Source organism: Myxine glutinosa, unplaced genomic scaffold (assembly GCF_964187855.1).
Source record: "Myxine glutinosa unplaced genomic scaffold, kmMyxGlut1.1 SCAFFOLD_2726, whole genome shotgun sequence".
NCBI classification, from domain to species: domain Eukaryota; kingdom Metazoa; phylum Chordata; class Myxini; order Myxiniformes; family Myxinidae; genus Myxine; species Myxine glutinosa.
Window position 1 is genome coordinate 22,069 of NW_027618820.1, and position 18,106 is coordinate 40,174.

The following is an 18,106-nucleotide window of genomic DNA, read 5'->3' on the forward strand; positions in this document are numbered from 1 at the left end:
GCTGCAGAGTCCAATGGCAGCGAGCTTTACACCACTCCAGCCGACGCTTGGCATTGCACATGGTGATCTTAGGCTTGTGTGGGGCTGCTCGGCCATGGAAACCCATTCCATGAAGCTCCAGACGAACAGTTGTTGTGCTGACTTTGCTTCCAGAGGCAGTTTGGAACTCGATAGTGAGTGTTTCAACCGAGGACAGACAATTATTTACGCGCTAAGCGCTTTAGCACTTGGCGGTCCCGTTCTGTGAGCTTGTGTGGCCTACCACTTTGCGGATGAGCTGTTGTTGCTTCTAGACGTTTCGACTTCACAATAACAGCACTTACAGTTGACCGGGGAAGCGCTGGCAGGGCAGAAATTTGACGAACTGACTTGTTGGAAAGGTGGCATCCTATGGCGGTGCCACGTTGAAAGTCACTGAGCTCTTCAGTATGGCCCATTCTTCTGCCAATGTTTGTGTAGGGAGATTGCACGGCTGTGTGCTTGATTATATATACCTGTCAGCAATGGGTGTGGTTGAAACGGCCAAATCCACTAATTAGAAGGGGTGTCCGCATACTTTTGGTAATGTAGTGTATCTTGTTCACAGACAGACAAACAGGCAAACAACCAGACAGACAGGGGTGAAAACATAACTTCTATCCACCTTCGGTGGCAGAGGTAAATATAGGGACATGATTATGGATCAGCCTTTGTATATACACACACAGGGTGTCCACAAATTATCGTTCCGATTTCAAACCGTAATGAAATGGGATGCAGTTTGCAGAATATGAAACGTTTCTTTAAGTTTTATTGTCAAGATTTAAGATAATCATCCGAATCTGAATGCACTTATTGGGACTGTGCTTGAACGACTCACGAATGTGTTCAACATCTTCACTGTTTGTGCTTGTCTGGCCTGCCCCCTTCCTCTGCAGGACCACCTCCATAAAGTTTTTGTGCGACTCATAAATATTTTTTTTCTTGATGGCGGCTGCCTTTCATAGGTCATCCTAAAGCTTCGTTGAACCTGTCACTGATTTGGTCTCTATAAGCCAGGAAACCCAAGTTGCTTTTTCTTGTGGAGATGCCATTTGTAGTAAATGTGATGTCACATGTCACAGTAGACACCTGGAGACTAGGAAAACTTCTGAGAGATATTCTTTCACATGTAGCAAGCCAAGTTGTTGTATCTCATTCCATTATTTATTTATTTATTTATTATGGTTTGTGTTTTTATTGGTTGTTTATGAAGAGGACAAACAATTTTCTGAGGGACACTAAGAGTTGCCTTCTGTAAAGTTTGTTTGGAAAAGAAAGAGGATGTTCTTGTGTTTTTGTTTGTTTTTTCCTCTTTCCCATGCAGCCCATGGAGATGGAGCTTTGGAGAGTGACATCCAAGAATTGGCAGCACTCACCACGACCCATGGGGACCCAGATTCTGGCTTTGAACGACTTTTTGAGAAGCTAAAGCAGATGAAAGGTCTTTAATTTTCAGTAACCACATTTTACACAACAACAACAAAAAAAAAAAAAACAATTGAAACACTTGTTGGCCATAACATGACTAACATTTGTTGTTTGTCCGTCTGCATCTGCATTTCTTCAGACATTCACAACTGCTGTTATATTTCCCTGTCGTTGTTTGTAATCCGTTCTAATGATTATTTTTCCACATGCATGGAGAGCTGTGAGCTTCCTTTAAGCTTTCTGCCTAGCTTTCTCACATGCCGTATTCAGCCGTTCCTGGTTAAATTGGTTACATCTCACTCATCCATGGTTACAGCCTCTGATTCCGGTGAAGTGCCAGGTCCTAGTGTTATATCCATAGGTAGTCGCGCGACGCGCATCCCGGCCCAACATCAGATAAAATCGAAGGTACCCTGTCGAGGAGTGGACATGGCTATTGTATGCTCGTGTGAACTCAGGCAGATGGTCTCTCCAACATCTTCTTTTTTTTTCAGGTGGGAGGGTCCTAAGCATTTCATGCATATTTCTGTTCCAACTCTCACAGCTACCATTACCTTCTGGTGGTACGGGGTCATACGACTCTTCTGGATGCCGGAACACGTGCACAACTCTGCTATGGTGTTAGATTCAAAGTTCCTCTCTTGATCTGAATAAATTCTGGCAGGACATCCGAAATAGGCGAACCAATGCTTAACAAGGACGGCTGCCACTGCTTGTGCCGTCTCGTCTCGGGTCGGTACCACCATACAGAATTTGGTAAATATGTCTTACCACTAGTACCTTCTCGTACACATTTGACATGCGCTCGAGTAGCATGGAATCCACAGCCACTGCTTCCAATGGAGCTATGAAGTCCATACAAACAAAAGTGTGAGAGGTGTGGCAGGGTGTCCCTTGCCAGAGCACACCTCTTGCAGTCCCGAGTCCACCATTTTCCTCCATCTGCCATCATAGAAGGCCAGTAATAACACTGTTGCATAAACTTTAGTGTTGTACATCACTGAAGTGATCAGCGTGGTCACGCTTGGCTTTGAAAGCTTCCTTCCTCAGAACCTGAGGTACCACCAACTGCCGGATTTCAACCCCATCTCTAGGATCCTGTATCGCCCGGTATAGTACGCCATCCAATCTCAGTCAATGCCATTAGCCCAGTAAGTTTTGAATTTCCTTAGCATGCTTCAATCTGTTCTCCCAGCTGGGTCTCTGATGGTACTTCTTAAAGTTCACTACCTTGCCAACCATCTCGTTCACTACCTTGCCAACTTGGTCACGTTCCGGCATTAACTTTACTGTTTGCCTGGCCTGGCCCCCAAGTAATTCCAGCACAACACCTGCTTGATCCTGGACAGGAATATACCACATTCTGAAGGCACGCTTCACTGCATCCACAAATTCTTCCACAATGGGTTGCACAGGTTTCTCTGGAAATCCTGTGAAGATGGGTACTTTACGTTCCTTGGGGACACAGACAGCTTGTGGTGTACTTATCTGGGCCTCCTGCTGTCTCAACTAGTCTGCCTGCTGTGTCAACATCCAGGTACACTCTTGCAGCTTGGCTTCCAGGCTCTGGGTGTTGCTGGCCTCCACGGTTTTCATCCTGGTCACTGCCCTTTCGTTGCCTTTAAAATCCTGTCCATGACACCACTTGGAATGGAAAAGTAATTCCTTCCTCCCGTGTTCTTTTTGGGAAATCAACCCAGGCAATTTGTGTATAAAAAGAAAAATGGCAGTGACACATGCACTGCAAGTACAAAATGGAAACGAGACCACTAAATCCACACAGAAATTACAGTAGGCACCTCGTTACTCTACAATATTTACAACAGTATTCCTGGGTGGAACAGCGTCGTCACAATTCACTCACAAGCCATCTATAAAGTATTGTCGCGTGATTGCCTTTGGTGAAACGCAGGGTAACACGGATGACCAAAACGAGCTTAATACTCCAAGGCATTCGGTCAAAAATATATCAGAGGATACGTGTAGGGGCAAGTGTGGGAGGGGGGGGGGGGGGGGAAACCGGAGCGCTTACCTGAACGGCTTCCACCTGACGTCTTCACACCTGGATAAAGTAACTCAAACAACATGGATTTAAAATAGAACAAACAACAACAGTCATTTTAAGGCCATTTTCCCTGCAAGAGCGGGGGTTAGCCTTGCGGTCCCCATGACAATCTTCTCCTTAGATTGAGATTTAAAATGTACAAAAATAAACAGGTTTATTAAAGAAAATGCCGATAACAAAGAAAGCACGATAAAACTAAAATCCTACATTGAGGGACCCTCCACACAGACTTGCACACAGACGAAGGGAAATATAAAAAACGAAAATAAATGTGTGTAATTTTAGTGGCGGACTTAGCTCAGAGCGTCTCCAAAATCTCGTCAGGATTTGTCCAAGATCGTCTGAGGCCTTGGCGTCTTTGCGCATGAAACGCGTGAGTTCGCGCGGACCAGGCCTCCCGCGCGAAGCAAACGAGCAGGCGTGCAGCTCCTTCCTCCAGCTGTGCCTGTCTTCGTCGTCCTTGCGTGTGAAACTGCAGCCCTCGGTCCGCAGCCCTGCCTCTTCACGACCACCAGCAAGATCTCGGAACACGGCCGGTCACGATGGTGTCCAAATCAGAAGGGGCGAGACGATGTCGGCACACAATCGTCCGCTGTGGCATCCAGTACGAGAAAGCGCAAGAGGAAGAGGGAACGTCGATACACGACTGTCCACTATCGCATCTGTTACGTGGTCCTCCCGGTGACTACCTGGTCTCGGTGACCCCCGGACCGTGAGAGGAACTCCGCCAGAAAGATCTTTGATTTATACGCTTTCGTAACGCAATCAATATGAATTCCAGTCAATAAGAAACCCCACACCAAGGATCCGGAGTAATCAATAATATATTCCCCGAGCAATCAACAACCATCAACAATCCACAATCAATATTACGAAGATGGCCATCTTACATATGTGTCCCCCCCTGTCCCCACTCACGACCACTTGGGTCACTGTCCCTCACAATGTCTCTCTTCTCCGCACACTGGCGGTTGAACGAACCCCGGGCGGACGTGCTCCAAATGTGCACGTCTCGTACCGGGGACAGCTGCTGCAGCGCACACCTCCTTGCCAAGCAACAGGGCATAACCAAGCGCGGCTTGCAACGCGCGCGAGGCCCAAGGTGCGACCCGTACGCGTCCTTGTAGACGGTGAGGCGAACTGTGCCGGACGCTTGGTTCCGTGCACGAACCCACGGTGACTTGATGTGTAAATGGGTAATTACCCCGCCCAGGTAACTCCTCTCGCCAGACGGGCTTTCAAACGCAGCGTTCCCCACGCTGCTCAATATCGATCCCGCTCGCGTCGGAGCTCGGCGAGGAAGAGGAAGAAGATCCGCTTCTCCCGGACCTCGTGTCTTTTCTTCTCCCGTTTCCGGTCTCCTTTTCCCCAGAAGGGCTCCTGACCCTTTAATCACAACAACCTTTAATCGACTACACATTAATAAGCAATGACCTGAATAGTAATTCACATAAATTCACATAAATCCGTAACACTCCCCCCCTTCAAGAAAGAAAGTTTGAACCCAGCGAAAACTTTCTTTGCCGGCCAACTTGGATAAACAAACAAGATAACTCACACCCCCAAATCATCAGTTCCCCCCGGGCACAATTATCACTTAAAAATAAAGCAACAAAATTTCACAAAACCCCTAGATTAATTCACTCTGGACCAAGCGTCAACCACTTCTAGTTTCTCTTGAATGACGGTTAAGAGGTGGTGACCAAAGCCCCAAAGTTAAACCTCACGATAGCACTTTTTCGGGAGGCCCAGCTGAGTATTCCCTACATGGACGCCTTAAGGAATGTGGAGTTCACGGTTAGTCCGGGGAGGAAAGTTCATTACATGGACGCCTTTAAGAACGTGGAGTTCACGGTTAGTCCGTGCAGGAAAGTTCCCTACCTGGACGCCTTTAAGAATGTGGCGTTCACGGTTAGTCCGTGTAGGAGCCCCGGCTCGGCGGCTCCACCGTATATAGTGCTTCAACTTCTCCAGACTCCTAACAGTTACGGTGGGACCCCTTGTCCCAGCCGTTACCTGACTGGCGGTCTCCTTCTCGGCCAGTGCTCTGACATTCATTCTTTCAGGAGGTGCCTTAACTCTGGCAGCCTCCATTGTAATATCGGCTGCTGCCCACACCAAAACTACCGCCAAGTGGTCCTCTTCTGTAGACCTCTCGACGCCTACGAAATGCCTTCCCTACTGTTATGGTCCGACCCTCCAAAGCCTTACCATTCCAATCCTTCTCTGCCTCTCTGGCATCTCTTGTGCTTGCAAACGTGACAAAGCCGAACCCTCTTGACCGTTGCGTTTCCCTGTCTTTTACCACCCGCACTTCCACCAGCGGCCCATATCTGTTGAAGACAGAGGTCAGAACGTCTTCCTCTGTGTCGAAGTTCAATCCCCCTACAAATAACTTGTAACTTTTGTCGCCATCCCGAGCTGGGGTGGTGTTATTTCCCCTGCGGGGCTCTTTACCCACCCTCGGGTTACCATAAATTTGCCCCCCGGCCAAATCATTCCAGATAATCACAGATACTCCCTCTACAGGAAGCGTGGCTTGTAAACCGACGGTGACCGGTCCTGACGCCAAATCGGATTCCAAATGGATGACATGAAGTGGGGCACTAACACAGCCACCGATCCCTTGTAACCGAATACTATCACCAGTTGCTGTACTCTTTGACAATGGCAAAATGCCTTCAAGCATTAAGGATTGATGGGCTCCTGTGTCCCTCAATACCCTAACAGGTCTTGGGTTAGTCAAGTCTCCCTTGAGTGAGACCAACCCCTCATAAATAAATGGTTGGTAACTCTTCTGTGGGCGATTTCTTACGCTTGCCATCGCATTCGGAGTGGTAATAGTCGGACTCCGCTCTGGGTTTTCCCTTTTCATGAGGTAACAACTGGACATCAAGTGTCCAGGTTTCTTGCAAAAAGCGCAACTAGGCCCGGAGGAAAAACTCGTGGTCTGCCTCGGGCCCCCCGAAAAATACGTTTGTCTTGGGCCCGTAGCCCCCTGATTTCGAACAGTTCGGGTATCAGCGTTGTCCCCATAATCATCTCGAGGCCGCCGCCATGTATTGTTGTTCTCTGCACCTGCTGTTCCACAACTCCCCTGCGGAGATCTAGGCGAGGAGTTAGGTGTGTGGACCCCTATCCGGTGTGTTAAGGCATAATCATCTGCCATGGTGGCTGCGTCCCACAACTTTGGTACTTTCTTTTCCTGCAGGTACACTTTGATGTCCTCGTGGACACACTGTTGAAATTCCTCCACCAGCATCAGGTCACGCAATGCTTCGAAGTCGTTCCCGACTCCCTTCGACTCACACCACCGATCAAACATGTTTTCTTTCACTCTGGCAAACTCCACATGGGTCTCACTCTCCCTCTTCCTGGCATTCCTGAATTTTTGCCGGTAAGCTTCAGGAACTAACTCATAGGCTTTGAGGATGTGCTTCTTCAATACCTCATAATCTGCACATTGGTCCATTGGTAGCGCCGAATAAATCTCTTGAGCTTTACCCACCAGCACTCTTTGCACCAGTATGGTCCAGGCCTCCTCCGGCCAGTTTAACTGTTGAGCCACTTTCTCAAAGTGTGGAAAAAATTGAGTGACTTCCTTTTCACTGAAGGGTGGAACCAGCCTCATGTCTGCCCACCTCCCAGGTGTTCTGGCTAGGTGTCGACCCCGTCAGCAAGGGTGGTACCTCTCCCCGTTCTCTCATTAAATCCAGCTCCTTGAATTTAATCTCTTGCTGAAGCGCCAGATCACGTTCCTTCAATTCCCTTTCGGCTTTTCTCTCCTCTGCTTCGAGTTCCCTTGCAGCTCTCCTCTCCTCTGCTTTTCTCCCTTCTAACCTTTCCTGGAGTTCTCGTTCCACTCTCCTTTCCTCTGCTTGTTTCTCTTCTCTCCTCTCTTCTGCTTTCCTTTCCTCTTCTTTGATCCGTTCCTGGCTCCGTAATTGCAACTCCAGTTTCCGGAGCTCAACGTCTTCTGGTTCTTCGGGTAGCCACTCCCAGGCTAACTCGTCCCATGTTCCTAATCCCACCATAGACTGTATCACCGTGGTCTGCAATTCTGCCTTCCTCAAATTAGTTCGGACCTCCAAGTTAAAATGTTTGGCCAATTTCAAGAGGTCCGCTTTTAGTAACGCTCGGAACTGTGCCTCACTAGGTGTTACCGCAAAGTTCTGTGCAACAAACGCCATGGTGACTATCGTTAACACCTGTTAACCTTCACCCAAGACTTTACCACAAAGAAAAGCAACAGTCTTACTATTATTGCTATTGTTTTTTTTGTTTTTTTGTTGTTGTTGTTGTTTTGTCGACCGAGCAAAACAATTTTGGGAACGTTGGAAAAGTTCCCACTCTTGGGAATTCTTTCCCGGACTAAAATTTAGAAAATTTTATAGATCCCGGACGTAGACCCAATTGCGAATCCGCAAATTGTAATTTGGACGAGCCCCCAATTCTGTTACGTGGTCCTCCCGGTGACTACCTGGTCTCGGTGACCCCCGGACGATGAGAGGAACTCCGCCAGAAAGATCTATGATTTATACGCTTTCGTAACGCAATCAATATGAATTCCAGTCAATAAGAAACCCCACACCAAGGATCCGGAGTAATCAATAATATATTCCCCGAGCAATCAACAACCATCAACAATCCACAATCAATATTACGAAGATGGCCATCTTACATATGTGTCCCCCCCTGTCCCCACTCACGACCACTTGGGTCACTGTCCCTCACAATGTCTCTCTTCTCCGCACACTGGCGGTTGAACGAACCCTGGGCGGACGTGCTCCAAATGTGCACGTCTCGTACCGGGGACAGCTGCTGCAGCGCACACCTCCTTGCCAAGCAACGGGGCAAAACCAAGCGCGGCTTGCAACGCGCGCGAGGCCCAAGGTGCGACCCGTACGCGTCCTTGTAGACGGTGAGGCGAACTGTGCCGGACGCTTGGTTCCGTGCACGAACCCACGGCGACTTGACGTGTAAATGGGTAATTACCCCGCCCAGGTAACTCCTCTCGCCAGACGGGCTTTCAAACGCAGCGTTCCCCACGCTGCTCAATATCGATCCCGCTCGCGTCGGAGCTCGGCGAGGAAGAGGAAGAAGATCCGCTTCTCCCGGACCTCGTGTCTTTTCTTCTCCCGTTTCCGGTCTCCTTTTCCCCAGAAGGGCTCCTGACCCTTTAATCACAACAACCTTTAATCGACTACACATTAATAAGCAATGACCTGAATAGTACTTCACATAAATTCACATAAATCCGTAACACATCCAGAATCGAGAGATATAAATGCCAACTGCACGCGATCAAAACCAGAAGCAGACAGAAAATGTCTACCTGCGCGTTCTTTTATCGTTAAGGCTCTGACGTCATTTGTCCTTCCTTCACCAATCAGTGAGTCCTTTCTTACTCGTCCTTTCTGTCAATCAAAACCTTGGACCAATCACTGCCCCTCTGGGTGTGGCTTTTGGCCTGCCCGTCCTGTGTCCTCTTACCAATTCGGGGTAATCAGTGGTACTGCTTCTTGCCTGGCTTCCGGTTAGCTTTTTAATTAGTGAGCTTAATTAGGGTGTCGATTGCATGGCTTGGCTATGTGTCTGGTGCGGTGTCATAAGGAACAAAGGAATAAATTGGAGGCAACGACATACAGGGGATAAATTTACCCATAATCCCTGAGCTAATTAACACAAGAGCCACCCTCCGTATGGCCACACGTAACGCGTAATCCAAACACCCGGAGCTGACTTATTTACATCAAAATGGCTGCACGACATTCGGAGCATATTGCCTACACATTCTACCTGTGCTAAAGTAATCACTGCCTACCCTCTATAAACGTTACAGTATTCTTGTACAATTTCCAAGACCGCCACTTAACCATTTACCACTTGTATTCCTTAATTATTATATGCAGGTATTTGCAGGAAATAGAAATATAAAGAATAACAGCACATACCCACAGTAGGGTGATTGATGTTCATTGGAAATGGAGCACATGCATGGTGGAGCTACCGTCTCCAGACCATAGCCAAATCCACTACATCAAACATACAGACCAGGCCTTCCAGTTTGCTTTTGTGATCATTCCTGGCACTTGCTTATAGAATACATTTCAGTTACAAAATGCAGTAAAGCAATTATCATCTCTGATCAAGCCACCTTGCCTCCTGTGACCATATCGTCATGTTCGTCCTGGTTACCATGATATCAGCGCGTCGCCTCCGTCGGGCGGAAGTACATTGTGCATCCATCACGTGACATCGGAGTTGGATCATGTGGCCTGACATGCAGGTGATGATATGTCCACAAAGGAATAATTTTAATTCCACGGCCTTATTGTCATTTAAAACAGGCGATAATCCGTGGTAATATATTGCCGTTCACCTTAATTTAGCACAGTATCGTTACAAGGCAAAATGTATGAATTCTTATCTACTGGAAAACTATTGAGTCTCGTTCACTCTCGCGCCTCTGCCTCGTACTCGAACCTTCGTTGCGCTATTCTCTCAGCGCCGTCTGGCGCAGCGCTTCCTAGTTCCACCTTAATCGCTCCTCATTGATGGCTCGAACAGGCAGGCAAATTGTCTTGGGCTCACCAGGGAGTGTCAACAGCATGAAGTCAGGAAAGTTGTCTCAGGGTCCTCAGTACGTGTTAACAGCATGAACAGTCAGGAAGGTTGTCTTGGGGTCCCCAGCAAGTGTTAACAGGATGAACAGTGAGGAAGATTGTCCTGGGGTCCTCAGTATGTGTTAACAGCATGAACAGTGAGGAAGGTCGTCTTGGGGTCACCAGCAAGTGTTAACAGCAGCGATCGGTCTGGCGTTCCACCTTTTAAGCAGTTGAGGCGGGGCGGAGACTTTGGGGATCAGAGTTCCTGGGAGGTGGAGTTCCCGGGAGCGAAGGCCGTGGTGTGCCCTTTGACGTGCGACAAGGTGCTCTCATTGGTGCGTTCACCAGGCAACGCTTCCTCCTGCTGTCAGTCATCCATGAGCTGGAATCCTCCTCTGCTTGGCATCTCCTCTGTGTTTAACTGTTTTTTTTCCCACCAAGCACGTTTGAAAAGGCAGAGGGTTGGTGCTTCCTTCACTGTCTGAATTGCGGTTAAATGTGGTGCGGTGGCATGTAAGGTGTTTGTTTGTCATGCTGTAAGTGAGGGTTAATTTTAAAAAAAGAAAGGGAATTTATTTGTGCCTGTTATATACACTAGGGCATTGCCCGTACTATATCTATATCTAAAATTATATCCCCCCCCCTCTATTTACATGAAATGGTTTGGTCCAAAGCGAACGGCTTGCGAGTAAGGTGACAATCCCCCCCCCTCTATTTACATGCAATGGTTTGGTCCAAAGCGAACGGCTTGCGAGTACGGTGACAATCCCCCCCCCCTCTATTTACATGAAATGGTTTGGTCCAAAGCGAACGGCTTCCGGAGTTTGGTAAAGAAATCGCCATCGCGTGCACAAACGCGCAGGAAAGCGAATGAATCGCAAATTCGTTTTTATTAGTTTTAAAACATAGTTTAACGCCAACATAGTTTGCAAACGTGAAATAAATGAATACGCTCTCAAATGTGCCATCCGAGGCAGAGTGTGTCCTCCACGTTCGGCACACGCGATCGTTCGCTGCTCTCTGATTGGTTGAATCGTTTTTTGGACATAGCTCGGTAAGTAATTGTCCGATTAATATGAAACCTTGAAAAGGCACATCCTCGGGTCCCCAGCAATATACCTGGCAAGTTAAAAGTATATCGGACCCGTGGTTGTCGAGAAACAGCGGTCACAGACAAACAAACGTACAAACGTACAAACGTACAAACAGAGATTACTGGAATTATAGATAGACTAGGGCATGCCCGTACTATATCTATATCTAAAATTATATCCCCCCCCCCTCTATTTACATGAAATGGTTTGGTCCAAAGCGAACGGCTTGCGAGTGGTGACAATCCCCCCCCTCTATTTACATGCAATGGTTTGGTCCAAAGCGAACGGCTTCCGGAGTTTGGTAAAGAAATCGCCATCGCGTGCACAAACGCGCAGGAAAGCGAATGAATCGCAAATTCGTTTTTATTAGTTGTAAAACATAGTTTAACGCCAACATAGTTTGCAAACGTGAAATAAATGAATACGCTCTCAAATGTGCCATCCGAGGCAGAGTGTGCCCGCCACGTTCGGCACACGCGATAGTTCGCTGCTCTCTGATTGGTTGAATCGTTTTTTGGACATAGCTCGGTAAGTAATTGTCCGATTAATATGAAACCTTGAAAAGGCACATCCTCGGGTCCCCAGCAATATACCTGGCAAGTTAAAAGTATATCGGACCCGTGGTTGTCGAGAAACAGCGGTCACAGACAAACGTACAAACGTACAGACAGAGATTACTGGAATTATAGATAGATGAAGAATGTTTGTGGTAATTTGTAAGAGGGAGAGAACTGAATTTGTACTGTGTGGGGCACGAAATGGCAACCACCATACATGGGCCATGAATAAAGAGGATTTAAAGGAGGAATAAAAGAAGAATATGAGGGGTATTGATGAGGAGGAAGAAGAAGACCTATTATAGGCCACACAACGCATATCTCCCGTTTCCCTTGGACAATGGGTGGGGACCTGTCTGAGCATATTTACTAACACTATAACCGACAAGGGAAGTGAGGTTTGTAAAGTATTGCAAAGTATATTGTAAAGTATATTGCAAATTTGTAAAATATATTGCAAATATCGAGTATTGCAAAGCCACTTTCCCCACTTGTGCTAGTGATGCAAAACCACTTTCCACACTTGTGTTAGTGTTGCAAAACCACTTTCCACACCTGTGCTGGCATGGAAAACCACTTTACACACATGTGCTCGTGTGTCATGTATGTGCAGTAACCTGGGGCCAGTTCATAACCATGACATTAATTTTAAAGAAATTATCTCGTTGCTATACGAGTCTTGTATCCTGTAGGTTTTTGTTAAAAGAAAAAAACACTCATTACTGCAGTTTGTCCTCAAGTCATGTGACACTCTCAAATACTGTCTCTGTCTCGTATCTCTCATCGTTTTACAAAAGATGTTTTAAACACCTGTTCAAGTTTGTTAGGAATTCCTCTGTTTCCAGTGATGCCTGCTCATGCTCCCTCCTTGGCATTTCCCTCCTACCAACCTCTTTATGCACTGTCATTGAATACAAAGTGCGAGCATATTTGACGGTCATTGTGTGATTGAGCCGTAATAACGGGATAATAAATTGAATGCCGTCTCCTTGCAGACAGAGCCGCCTTCCTGCCCTGTGAAGATCGTAAAGCCCATGCTGAGAAGGTGAGGGTCTTTTTCATCTTTTGTCTTTGTGTTCACATCAAATCTACCTCACACCCAACCCCTTTCATTCTCTTTGCACCATCAGCACGATTGTAGCCTCATTGGATGAATCGTACTTTTCTTGATTCATTATATTCCTTCGCATCCCCTGCTCATCACATATAGCATATTTCAACTCTCGTTTGCTGCTTCCCAGGTGGCAAAAGCATTCTGGGTCGCCATTGGTGGTGAGGAAGACGAGATTGCTGGCCTTTCGTCTGAAGAGGATTGAATTTTGTCAAAGGAGACATTAATAAGGGTACAAAAGAGGGCAATACATTATATACTAAGAAATGGATATGGGTTTTGTGTCCATCAGGGATCATGATGGTATGGTGTACAGGTGGTGAAGTTTAAGGGAGATGTTGTTTTGCCTTTGTTTTCAAACAACCATGTTATTACCTCAGTTCCCATAAGAAGAAAATGTGGAGTAAATATTCTGTATTTTCCTCTGTTACGTTGTGCCACCACTTCACCTTTACTATAAAAAAAGGTTCCCTTCAACATGATTATGAGGGCTCGATTGATAAACAGCGTTCTTATCCAGCATTATTAAATTAGTTTGGGAATTATATTGCTTGAGTGGTGTCTCGACCTTGGGCAGATTATCAGGTCACGTGACTTTGTGGGTGCCGCCATGTTGGCCATCAAGCTGGTCTGGCCTTTGTCGATAAATCAGAGTGAAACCACCGAATGTGGATGGAGCTTATGTATTCACCCTTGTTTGTTTGTTTGTTTGTTTGTTTGGCTGTGAGCAGGATATCTCAAAGTTATTGTTGGATTCGGACTAAACTTGGTGGTGGTTGAGTCACACCACAAGGACGAATTTATTATTTGATTTTGTGACGATCCTGATCCAGATACTAGGATTTTTAAAGTGATTTTTCACCATTGAAAGATGGGGCCAAACACGATATATAGCACGATATATCAAAAAGTTATTGACGGACTTGGACGAAACTTGGTAGATTAGTTGGGTAGATGACAAGAACAGGTCAATTAGATTTTGGTTCAGGTCCGAATTCAGATTCTTATTCTCGGTAGATACAAAATCGTAAACTGTTCAGCGTGGCGAAGGTATGTGCTCTACCGCGTGCTGTTCTTGTGTCGGTTGTTATGTCCTGCATGGCAATATGATGCTCTCAAATGGATATGAAAACCTTGGTCTGTCATTCTATCGGTTTCCTACCATTACGGAAAGGAGAGGCAAGTACATGACATTGGCGAAGAGAGAAAACTGGAGCCCGAGTTTGCATGAATTTGTATATGTGCAGTCAGGACTTCACTTCAGTGCAGGCCTAAGCTTGCAGATAATACATATCATTGTGTATATTTGGAGGTAAATTAATTAACCAGACATTAAATACATGTATATTTAATATTTATTCATTTACCTTCTGTAGGTGGTGAATTTATTCAGTAAAACTGCATATTGACACCTTGAAATTTGATTATTTACTGAAACCCATGACCACCAGAAGAAGCTGCTGGTTTGTAATCTAGATCATAAATCTCTGACATTTAGTATGAAAATAGTGGGTCTAAATTGTCCATTACCACAAAAAACTAATAGCATGAGGCCTAACATCACTTGGGGCAGTGGGCTGTGTGAGTGGGTTACCAGGTGGTACCGGACTCCACGACCAGCTTTTCTTTGGCCTGAGTGGCTTTCCACAGTGCCTTGGGCAGACTAGATTATTACAAAGTGGTCAAATCCACCCCAGTGGCCCTCCCCCTTATCATTGACATTATTTCGCATGGTTTTAAATCATTTTATGCCTTCGATGCCACTAATATTTGGAATTCCTGTCACTTGCGGTTCCTTCTGTGCCCTTTCATTGATTGTACATGCATGGTGTGTTTCATTGAGGAGACTCGTCATTTTCCCTTCCCCATGTGCAGTTGGCCAAAAACCAAGATAAAGCTATAAGGATATGGGCCTTCTCTGGGGGCCCAAGTGGGTTCCTGGTGTCTTGTGTTTACATGATCTCATCTTATTTTGATATGGAATCTGCACCTTTGAGACAGTGATATTAACAGGTAGTATTGTAAGTCGATACTCACATGGTTGGTTGAATAAGTAGTGATATACAGTACTGTGCAAAACTTAGGGTTACTCCAATGATGTTCATACTTCAGGGTAAATTCATCAAATTATCAGTGATAACAGTCATGTGTTTGTTATTGTAAATTAACAGTATTTATAAATGTGCTTGAAACAACTTCTTCGTAAACTAGAACGGCACTCATTTTGCAAGCATAGTCTCGCTTCGCACGTTCATGCTGAGCAAAAATACCATCATTAACTGAACAGGATATGATTATGGCCCACTGCTATTATGGCCCATTACCCGTATTATCTATACAACAACACAACATGCATTTTAAGGCCATTTTCCCTGCGAGAGCGGGGGTTAGCCTTGCGGTCCCCATGACAATCTTCTCCATTTTGCCCTATTTTCTGCATCTCTCCTTGTTAACCCCCTTGCCCGCATTTCTTCTTCCACCATCTTTAGCCAAGTCTTTCTCGGTCTTCCCCGTCCTCTACTTCCTTCTACATTAACTTCCATCACTCTTCTCAACCAGTCACTTTCATCCTTCCTCAATACATGACCAAACCATCTCAACCTGTTCCTCTTCACAGCATCAATCACAGGCAATATTCCCATCATCTTTCGCAATTCATCATTTGTCTTCCTCTCTCTCAACGATACTCCGCACATCCATCGAACCATTCGCATTTCCACCCTTTCCAGCCTTCGTTGCTGCTCGACGTTCATTACCCATGTCTCGCTCCCATAAATCATAACACTTCTCACACATGCAGCATACACCTTTCCCTTCAGCTTCAGCGACACTCTCCTCCTCATCAGCACGCCACTCAGTTCCCGAAACTTCTTCCATGCACATCTCACTCGAGCAACCGTTGCCGAGTCTGATCCACCTTCTCCATTCAGCATGTCTCCCGTATTATCTATTCAGCATGTATCCCGTATGACCCGTATTATCTATGCACCCTATTATGTCACATAGTTTCTTGGCATGGGTTATGAATGTCATAAATTTAATTCGTCACTCACATCGGATCATCAATCAGATATATGAAGTTTCACATTTTTTGGATAAAGATTTCAATTCAACCAATTATGGCTGGAATACCACTTCACCGATATCATCGTTATCACCCTATATATGCTATGGGGAGTTGATGACATATGGCAAGTTTCAATTTTTTTTGTTGAACGGTTTCAGAGAAAATTATGTCCAAATATTTCACTTTAATCCAATATGGCTGCCATATTGGATTAATGATTAGTGACCTATGATGTCATAAATTTAATTGTTCACTCACATCGGGTCATAGATCAGATATATGAATTTTCAGATTTTTTTGGATAAAGATTTCAATTTGACCAATTATGGCTGGAATACCACTTATTCGATGACAATATCGTTATTGCTCTATTTACTCCATGGGGAGTTGGTGACAAATGCCAAGTTTCAATTTTTTTCGTTTCAAGAGTGGCCTGTGAGAAAATGATGTCCAACTTTTTTCTTTGATTCAATATGGCTGCCATAATATGACCGATTGGCATCATGTTTGACATCATATGTGACCTATAGCATCATAGTTAGCAATAAAATCTTATCCACGGGGACTGCTTGTACTTCTCTTTTGTTAGCATCCCATTGATTTTACCAATTTTTCCTCCACCAAAAACTGATACAAGTCCAGACAGCCAGAGCATCCCCCGTGCTTAACAGAAAGATGCAAACATTGCATGTCATATGCAAACATTCTTCAGGTCTTCGGGGTACAAACTGGTGTTTCTTCGATCCAAAAAGTCCAAACTTTGATTCATCAAACCACAGTACCCAATTCCAATGTTGAGGCACCCAGTCTTGGTGTTGTGTTGCAAATTTCAATCTTTTCACCATATTCTGTGGTCTCAGCAGTGGCTTCTTTGCTGCAACCCTGCCATGAAGACCTGCTGCAATGAGCCTTCTGTGCACAGCGCTGGATGGGATGCTAATGTCAAGCCTGCTCTCTTTTCACTTCATCAGCTGCTGATTACCTCCGCCACCAAAGGTGGATGGAGGTTATATTTTCACCCCTGTCTGTCTGTCTGTTTGTCCGTTTGTGAACAAGATATCTCAAAAAGTTGTGGACGGATTCGGACGACATTTGGCAGAGAGGTATTATGTGTGACAAGGAGGAAATTATTAGATTTTGGTGAATATCCGGATTCGGAGCCAGCTAGTCGAATTTTTAAAGCGATTCTTCACCATTGGGAGATAGGGCCAAAAACGATACAAAGCAGGATATCTCAAAAAGTTGTGGACGGATGATTTTGATTAAATGTGATTCTGTATTGTGATTTTCTGGTCTACTGTAGGATACAAAACGTAAACTGTTCACCTGGTGGAGGTATGCTCTCTACTGAGTGCCGTTCTAGTTTAATTCTATATTTTAAGCTGAGCAATTCAGCTGCTTGTGTTGCCTTGGGGAGGTAATTCTGGGTATTCCTGGTCTTTTCTTGTACGAAGCCAGTTTATTTCAGGCATTTGAAAAGAGTACCTCACACCATTGTTGGAGATCTTCAGCTTTCCTGGTATTTTATAAATAATGTGCCCTTCATCTCACAGAGTTTGGAGCTTCACACGCTGTTTTGTTAAACGTTGCTTCCTTGACAGATTCTGAACCCACTTATCGACTTTTAAGCAAGGGAACAAGCTGATGAAATCTAATTTCACACATTCACTAATTCACAACTTCTATTGTGGTTTCTTGTGATTCACATTAATGTAACTGGTGTTGATTATTTCCGTTTATTATTATTTACTGTACAAAAATCCACAGACTGTTCCGTGCATATTTTATTTGTGGTAAGTGGATATTGCTATCACAGGATAATACAATATTTATAACATATATATATATATATATATAACTTTTCAATTTCCTAATATATTTTATATACTTGTTTACTTGAAAGTAACTGCGATATTAAATTGACTTTCACAGAAATTTAATTATTATCTCGTGGTGCTGTGCACACACGACTCGATTGCCAGAGAGGTAGGCCACAACGCGTGGATACAAACAAGAGTCTTTATTACAAGCTCGCATATCAGCACTGGGCGGGCTCGAGCTTAGAGCCCGCATATATGTCCCGAGGCCACGCCTTACCCCCGGGCGTGGCCGATCGTCCGAAAGGTGGGGCATGTATTTCAGTTCCCCGCCTGGA

The 18,106-nt window shown here is 45.3% G+C and overlaps 1 protein-coding gene across 1 annotated transcript in view; it reads left to right on the plus strand.

Annotated features, from left to right (window-relative positions):
• Positions 1 to 16,516, plus strand: part of LOC137436232 (alpha- and gamma-adaptin-binding protein p34-like) — a 28,915-nt gene extending 12,399 nt beyond the window's left edge. The window contains exons 8-10 of the mRNA XM_068129961.2: positions 1,346 to 1,462; positions 12,769 to 12,818; positions 13,015 to 16,516. Coding sequence (XP_067986062.2) covers positions 1,346 to 1,462; positions 12,769 to 12,818; positions 13,015 to 13,089 — 242 coding nt within the window. The 3' untranslated portion in view covers positions 13,090 to 16,516. The remainder of the gene's footprint in view (positions 1 to 1,345; positions 1,463 to 12,768; positions 12,819 to 13,014) is intronic.
• Positions 16,517 to 18,106: the final 1,590 nt, after the last annotated feature.